At 42.6% G+C, this 8,098-nt stretch overlaps 1 protein-coding gene across 3 annotated transcripts; it reads left to right on the top strand.

The window, feature by feature from the left end:
* Positions 1-346: 346 nt before the first annotated feature.
* Positions 347-7,818, top strand: ak4 (adenylate kinase 4). Of its 3 annotated transcripts, none has more exons than XM_014123418.3 (6): positions 347-708; positions 2,160-2,341; positions 4,276-4,395; positions 4,953-5,125; positions 5,424-5,542; positions 5,879-7,818. In XM_014123418.3, exons 2-6 carry the CDS (start codon positions 2,197-2,199, stop codon positions 6,006-6,008), a joined length of 687 nt encoding a protein of 228 aa, XP_013978893.1. In that variant the 5' UTR covers positions 347-708; positions 2,160-2,196; the 3' UTR covers positions 6,009-7,818. The 3 variants fall into 3 exon arrangements, with proteins under 3 accessions (XP_013978893.1, XP_013978891.1, XP_013978892.1); XM_014123416.3 differs by lacking the exon at positions 347-708 and adding an exon at positions 1,569-1,716; XM_014123417.3 differs by lacking the exon at positions 347-708 and adding an exon at positions 1,575-1,916.
* The last annotated feature ends 280 nt before the right edge of the window (positions 7,819-8,098 follow it).

Here is an 8,098-nt window from a genome sequence, read left to right as displayed (position 1 = left end):
TTTCAAAACACTTGACCACTATTATAAGAAAATCGAATGTAATCAACACATTTCAATTGCTTGTTGCTGTTTCTATAGCCTAAATAAAACAAGAGTAAGGTTATTTAAAAACCTTTGTAAATAGAGACTGTCAATCATTTGACAAATTTGAAAATACATAAATTGCCATAATAACTTTGATATTCAATAAGACCATGTCAAACAGCAATGCTATCTTTTCTATTGAGCCGTATTAATGTGCAGCAAACGCTAACGCCCAGCCTACACACACCCCTTTCTAGTTAAAAACAAGTACTATGTAGTCCAAATTAACATTAGCAATTACCTTTTTATATTTACTTGCAGTACAATATCTGACATATTAGACTTACTTACTTGCATTTTGCGCGTTTCATTCCCGTGTTTCAATTTTTTTATGACGCAGCAAGACCAACATAGAACAACGTGATTGTCGCCATTTTTTGTTGTTATTGAAATCTCTCAACCATGTGACAAAAAAAAACAGCTAGTGAGTAAATGTATAATCTTCCAATGTATTTTCGTCTGATGGATTAGGCAGGTTCCATTGACTGAAGACAACAATAGGCTGTGCATGCGCAGCATTTGACAGCTTTAGGACACTGACGCCGCCGTCTGGTTCGCAACAAGTAGGCTACATTCCTTGGTCTGCAAATGTTGCGCGGAATGACAGTGTCTCTGCGCGTAATGGTATGTAGCCTGGGTGCCAGTCTGTTTCTGTTTTCTTGCCATCTCCTTATGAAATTGTCATGTTTGGCTTGACAATGACAATGGAGTAGGCGAAAGCACAAACAGATCTAGGATTAGGCTAGTAATGTGTGATGGCCAATGTTTCAGAGGAACACCCGAAATGCGAGAATTACCGTTGCGCGCGAGCTGTATTGACTGTTGCTGTCAACAATTGTGTCTATTTTGGGATTCACAGTGTTTTGTCAATAGGTGTCTTACGCATGAGTGGAAACATTAATTCGGATTTATACCATTCATTACGCAGTCATTATCAAGATCCCACCCCCTCTCTACTCTCCCCTCTGGAGACGTGCCAATAAATATTACTCCCAAATAGTTCTGAATAGCTTTAATTGCATTCTAATAGAACATCAATGCACGAAGTTGGACTTTCATACAGTGAAGTAAACTCTCTGGCAACGCAGTGATCCTTTAACCTAATAGTGTGTAATAGTGTATTGACCTAGTAGAGGTGGGTCACACAAACTAGGCCTATACATGATTGATGACCTTACCTTAGCTCTATAGACTTGTGATAGCTGCATAAACTGATGCTTGTATGCTTTAGCTCAGTGAGCTAAAGTGATCTGCAGTCGTGCAGACGACCCAGGTTCTATTATTCTAATCCATTATATTCTATCCTCTTCTAGTCCTCATGTCTCAGCCATAGATTTACATATGGTTGCTACAATGAATTCCTCATGTCTCCCTCACAATAGAAAACTACAGGTACCAGATTCCTAAGCATTACCAAGAGTTCCTGCGCACATTTTTTATGGATATTGTGTCGGGGCGGTGCTGAGAAATAGGGCGTTGTTTCAGCTCCTCCATCCATTCGCAGAAAGAATCCCTTTCTTAAAGACGCAGGCAACATACTGTCCTTTGAAAACAGGAAAAAATCTCACTTGGTCTGAGTGAACTACGTGCTTTATAACGCATACTTTTGCAGGACACACGCAGAAATCGGAGGTGAGGAGTGATTGTGGGCGTCCGCGAGGTATCTCTCATTATGCGTGACTGTTGCCCTGTTGTTTTTCTCCATAGTTTAAATCCGACATCTGTACGAAAATAAATCTAGGAAGTTCGATTTCTCTCGCTGATTGGATGAATGAGGCTCTTTATCAACCTTGCAAACTGCAAGTTTCGTTTTTCTTTAGCCTTTATTAATCGTAAGTAACCAATATGTAAAGAAATTGTTTGATCCTGCAATACTATTATACACTACAATAACTATAATAAATTATAATGCACTTTAATAACTATGTTCCTGTTAACGCAAAGGAACAGAAAGTCTCTGTGCACAGACTTTGATGATAAGTTGCACAGCGCACACCATGGGCAACATTGAAATATGCTTATCAATGTTTCAAAAATGCAAAAAGTATGTTATGCTTTTCTTTTGTCTCCTCCAGATACAGATACTGTCCGTGGTGTCTCAGGCTATAGTGGATGATGGCCAAACTGTTCCGAGCTGTGATCATGGGTCCACCAGGTTCTGGGAAGGGGACCATATCTGAAAGAATTGCGCAGAGCTTTGGCCTCAAACATCTGTCCAGTGGCGACTTTCTTCGGGAGAATATAGCTGCAAATACAGGTTGGCCTATTCTTGATAAGTTACTCACCATCTATTTATCATTTACAATTTATCAATCTATGTTTACTTTATCCTTTTTTTCTATGTTTTCTTATTTATATATATACCATATATATATATATATATACACACACACATTTAATTTGCCACACCCTAAACCTTCACCCCCAGCAGCCTAAGCCTGTTGTTGGAGCTTTCACTTCTGTAAATTCCAATAATATTGTAACACCAGCAGAGGCCCAAGTTCAGGCAAAGTGAAGAGAGTGGCATCCATGTTGGCACCATGCCGGACTGTAGCCAATAACAGTGGAGCATTTCTCAAATCAGGAAACTCCTATCATCCAAGCCACAAAAACAATAGTTCAAATTAGAAGCGATGGCAAACCTACTAAATTGTCCACATTAAAATACACATATTAAATGGTTTAAAAAAAATCCCAGCTATAAAGAGTTGACTTTGTTTAAGGCTGTGGCAGGTAAAAACTTGTTACAGTGTGTTTAAGATGTTGAAAAGCTGTTATAACATTTATCTCCTAATTACCTTGCTATTATAACAATGCTGCATCAGAATACCTCCTAAATTATATTGAGTGATGATTGTAACTTCTCTGATTTGAATTCTGAGTCCATTAAATGGAGCCTATTTTAATCTGAACGTGTGCCCAGCTCTTTAGCCCACAAATGAAATGTGATGCATTCAGGGCAAACCCAAAACACATGTGTATACTTGTAATTACAGTTGTCAGTACTGCTTTAAGGCCATGCCTTACTAAACTAAACCCAGTTTCCAGACTTACTATACTGGAGTTATTTACAGTACATAGGCCTACAGTAGCACTTGTATAAACACATCATACTCTGTATTGAACCATAGAAAAACCATAGAGATCTTCCGTTTAATTCTGTGGACACAACAATAGTATGCTTTGGCTTTATGTACTTCTATTGTTGCCACTGTAACAACATTGTCGTGATCCAGATTGGTAAGTAGGTCATTCAATGACATGAATCAATTATTGATGACTGTAGTTTAGAGACTGTAGTTTTGTCTGGAGTTCTGTCTTAGATGCAAGTTACGTGACTGACTGCTGTGACTAAAGCAGGGAAAAAAGCGGGAAAAGAAAGCAGGGTGAATGGGTAATCGCTTAGGTGTTGTGTAACTGTCCAGTGAAAATGTCATTTTTAAAAGTTAATATTCTGTTAACTCATACACAAATAATGTTGTTGAGTCCCCCTCTACTCATATTTGTGGCCAAAGCATAAATTGGAGGGGAAAACACTTAAAAAACACAACCTTGTATCTCAAACAGACTGTTTAAAAAAATGCTTGCTATTTCCTCAAAGTATGATGTCATACTCCTGAAGAGGATGAGCTTAATGTAACAGGTTAGGAGAATTAGTTCAAGGTTAGGAAAAGGGTTAAGGTTAGGTTAGCGAAAATGCTCTCCTAACCTGCTACGAAAAGTCACTTCCAGTTATAGATGTATTGAAATGGTGTGGTTTTAGGGAGTCCCCTGGCCAATCAGCGGTCTACTCGCATTAATATTTTTAATGACCAGTATACGCCCACACCATTCTGTTGTTGGGGTATGCCCACATCTTTCCAAAACAGAAAAGTTGCTTTTTAATGTAATTAATTACAATTCTTTGGAGGAAAAATATTTCACTCATTTTGTAAGTAATTATAGGTCATATTTCATAGAAATCTGGAAACACTGGACAATTATTTTAAAGCCATAAATGGTATTCCTAGATGGGTTTGCTCTGGCCACCTGCCTCTAGCCTAAAGTCCAGCTCTCTTATTAGAAATCTTTCAAAACGTATTAATGCATTTTACTTATCAGGTATGGATGCCATCATCATCATCATCATCATCATCATCATCATCTTATTTTCTTCTTCATCCTCTCTCCCCTCCCTCCCTCTCTCCACAGAGGCTGGTGTTCTAGCTAAGACCTACATAGAGAGGGGTCTGATGGTGCCGGACCATGTGATGACACGGCTCTTACTGCCCAGGCTGGAGGAGATGACCCGCCACAGCTGGCTGATGGATGGTAAGACCACACACACACACATACACACACCTGATTGAGTTTACTGTTAAATATGACCATCGTCCAGATAGTGTAAGATATCATGTCAAACATTGACTGAATAGGTTTGTGTCTGACCCAGAAACTGGCTGAAAGCAGGCCAAGGTCTGTAAACATTAGTGCAATTTTACACCCTAATCTAGTCTCACAGTCAGGTCAGGCCCAGCAGAACCAGTTTCCAGGGAGGAGTTTGTGTTGGATAAATACAGTGTTTGCAATATGTCTACCAATTTCATATCACAATCATAAAACATTGTGTTTGGATGTTTTATGATGTCCCACAAAATAAATTCATATTTTCCTCAACGTTGTTGTGCAGGAGCAGTGTGAGATTCTCTCACACACACACACACACACACACACACACACACACACACACACACACACACACACACACACACACACACACACACACACAGACACAGACACAGACACACATACTTGATGGGGACGCATGTCAGACACACACACCCGCACCCTCCCCACAGTCGCCCTCATCCCTCTCTTCTCTCCCTCAGGGTTTCCCTGTACCCTAACCCAGGCCAAGGCTCTGAACAGTACCTGTGACCTGGACCTGGTCATCAGCCTCAACATCCCTTATGAGACCCTGAAGGACCGGCTGAGTGACCGCTGGATCCACCCAGCCAGCGGCAGGGTCTACAACATGGGCTTCAACCCTCCACGCGTACAGGTCCGGAAGTACTGTAGTGATTCTCTCCTTTTAATCACCAGTTTGTCACCCTTTTCTCACCTTTATACGTGTTTAGACTTCTGGTTAGTCTGTCTGTTCCTCCCAGAGCCCAGCACTAAGCAATGGTTTCTACAGAAGGCTGTGAAAATATGGTACCAGATTCTCTTGTATTTGTTTATGATCAGTACAATCTTTGAATAATTTGAATGTGAGGGGTTCGAGATAACTCTCTGTGTACAGTTTTCATGAGTTTACACCATTGCTGTAAGAATCTCTCTGTGTTGTGTCGTCCCTCCAGGGCAGGGATGACCTCAGCGGAGAGCCTCTGATCCAGCATGATAATGACCAACCAGAGGCTCTAGTGGCCAGACTGAGGCACTACAAGGACGTGGCCAAGCCAGTCATAGACCTGTACAAGTACGTCCACTCTTCAAATCACTGACACATTTTTAAAAGGACTGTGTAAATAGCTTGCCCTGTAAAGTCTAGTCTAATCTTGTGTAGTCAGTTTATCATTAATGTCCATGATACTGCAGCCACCTTCGTACTCTCTCACCATTGCTCATTTAAGGTTTTTGGCCATACTTTACGTTCTTAGATGGACATTTCAGATAAAGTACATAACTGATCAGTTACATAGTAATTACAATTTAGTTTCAATATTACTATTATGTTATTACAATATAATGTGTATAAGATACATGGTATCAATGCATCTATGCATCTAAAGTGTGACCTTATTTTCCTCCCCAGGTCAAAGGGCATACTGCACACCTTCTCTGGCACAGAGACCGACAAGATCTGGCCTTACATCAACTCTCTTCTCAGCACTAAGATCCCTAGCAGACCTGAGACAGACACACAGCACATCCCACTGCCCTGAGCAGAGCAGCGGTGACACAGTAGAAGTGCAGGCCGTGCACAGGAGCTTTTAGGAGCCCCTTTAGCTTGGCAGTTGCTACCAAAACATGTCTGCAAATACAATCTTATGCACTACATACAGTTAAAGTCGGTAGTTTACATACACTTAGGTTGGAGTCATTAAAACTCGTTTTTAAACCACTCCACAAATTTCTTGTAAATTAACAAACTATAATTTTGGCAAGTCGGTTAGGACATCTACTTTGTGCATGACACAAGTAATATTTTCCAACAATTGTTTACAGACAGATTATTTCACTTATAATTCACTGTATCACAATTCCGGTGCGTCAGAAGTTTACATACACTAAGTTGACTGTGCCTTTAAACAGCTTGGAAAATTCCATAAAATGATGTCATGGCTTTAAAAGCTTCTGATAGGCTAATTGACATAATTTGAGTGAATTGGAGGTGTACCTGTGGATGTATTTCAAGGCCTACCTTCAAACTCAGTGCCTCTTTGCTTGACATCATGGGAAAATCAAAAGAAATCAGCCAAGACCTCAGAAAAAAAATGAAGACCTCCACAAGTCTGGTTCATCCTTGGGAGCAATTTCCAAACGCCTGAAGGTACGACGTTCATCTGTACAAACAATAGTATGCAAGTATAACCACCATGGGACCACGCAGCCGTCATACCGCTCAGGAAGGAGACGCGTTCTGTCTCCTAGAGATGAACGTACTTTGGTGCGAAAAGTGCAAATCAATCCCAGAACAACAGCAATGGACCTTGTGAAGATGCTGGAGGAAACAGGTACAAAAGTATCTATATCCACAGTAAAACAAGTCCTATAATCGACATAACCTGAAAGGCCGCTCAGCAAAGAAGAAGCCACTGCTTCAAAACCACCATAAAAAAGCCAGACTACGGTTTGCAACTGCACATGGGGACAAAGATCGTACTTTTTGGAGATATGCCCTCTGGTCTGATGAAACAAAAATAGAACTGTTTGGCCATAATGACCATGGTTATGTTTGGAGGAAAAAGGGGGATGCTTGCAAGCCAAAGAACACCATCCCAACCGTGAAGCACGGGGGTGGCAGCATCATGTTGTGGGGGTGCTTTGCTGCAGGAGGGACTGGTGCACTTCACAAAATGAATGGCATAATGAGGAGGAAAATTATGTGGATATATTGAAGCAACATCTCAAGACATCAGTCAGGAAGTCTCACGTTGTAACGTTCGTCGCCTGGTGACGAGGAAGCGGACCAAAACGCAGCTGGGAGCGAACACATGTTTATTCAACACACTGGAATTAAACATGTACACAAAAATCAAGAAAAAATGCAGATACGTTACGTGCTCAAACAAAGAGACAACACCCCACAAACAGCGTGGGGAAAACAGCAACTTAAATGTGATCCCAATCAGAGACAATTAGTGACAGCTGTCTCTGATTGGGAATCGACAGAACCCAACATAGAAATAACCCACCTAGAGCCTACACAAGGCTAAAACGTAAACCAAACACAAACCAATGAAAAATACCTAACATGACACACCCTGACCCAATATACCCGAGTTCACCTGGTCAGGGCGTGACAGAACCCCCCCCCCAACGGTGCGTACTCCCGGCGCACCAAACTTAAGTCTATTAGGGGGGGGGACCCGGGTGGGCGCCTCACCCTCGGTGGAGGCTCTGGCCCCGGGCGTGTTCTCTCCCCCGCCTTCACCTTAACCCTACCCCTCTGGCCCGGACTGGACCACTGTGGAGCGGCATGCTCAGGCTCCGGAGCGGAGCCGTCGACCGGAACAGGATTGGGGACACGCACCACTAACCTGGTGCGGGGAGCAGGGACGGGCCGGACAGGACTGGGGACACGCACCACTGACTTGGTGCGGGGAGCAGGGACGGGCCGGACAGGACTGGGGAAACGCACCACTGACTTGGTGCGGGGAGCAGGAACGTGCCGGGCCGGACTGGGGACACGCACCACCAACCTGGTGCGGGGAACAGGGACGGGCCGGACAGGACTGGGGACACGCACCACTAACCTGGTGCGGGGAGCAGGGACGGGCCGGACAGGACTGGGGACACGCACCACTAACCT

The sequence above is a fragment of the Salmo salar genome, chromosome 10 (assembly GCF_965601325.2).
Source record: "Salmo salar chromosome 10, fSalSal1, whole genome shotgun sequence".
In the NCBI taxonomy this organism is placed as follows: domain Eukaryota; kingdom Metazoa; phylum Chordata; class Actinopteri; order Salmoniformes; family Salmonidae; genus Salmo; species Salmo salar.
Note: the sequence above shows the minus strand (reverse complement) of the source record. Positions and strands in the feature narration are given on the sequence as shown.

Excerpts from the sequence above, each read along its gene's own strand:
- ak4 (XM_014123418.3), top strand. The coding sequence starts at position 2,197 with ATGATGGCCAAACTGTTCCGAGCTGTGATCATGGGTCCACCAGGTTCT. Across the intron at positions 2,342-4,275 it reads GAATATAGCTGCAAATACAG|AGGCTGGTGTTCTAGCTAAG; the intron begins GTTGGCCTATTC and ends CTCTCTCCACAG. Across the intron at positions 5,126-5,423 it reads TCAACCCTCCACGCGTACAG|GGCAGGGATGACCTCAGCGG; the intron begins GTCCGGAAGTAC and ends TCGTCCCTCCAG.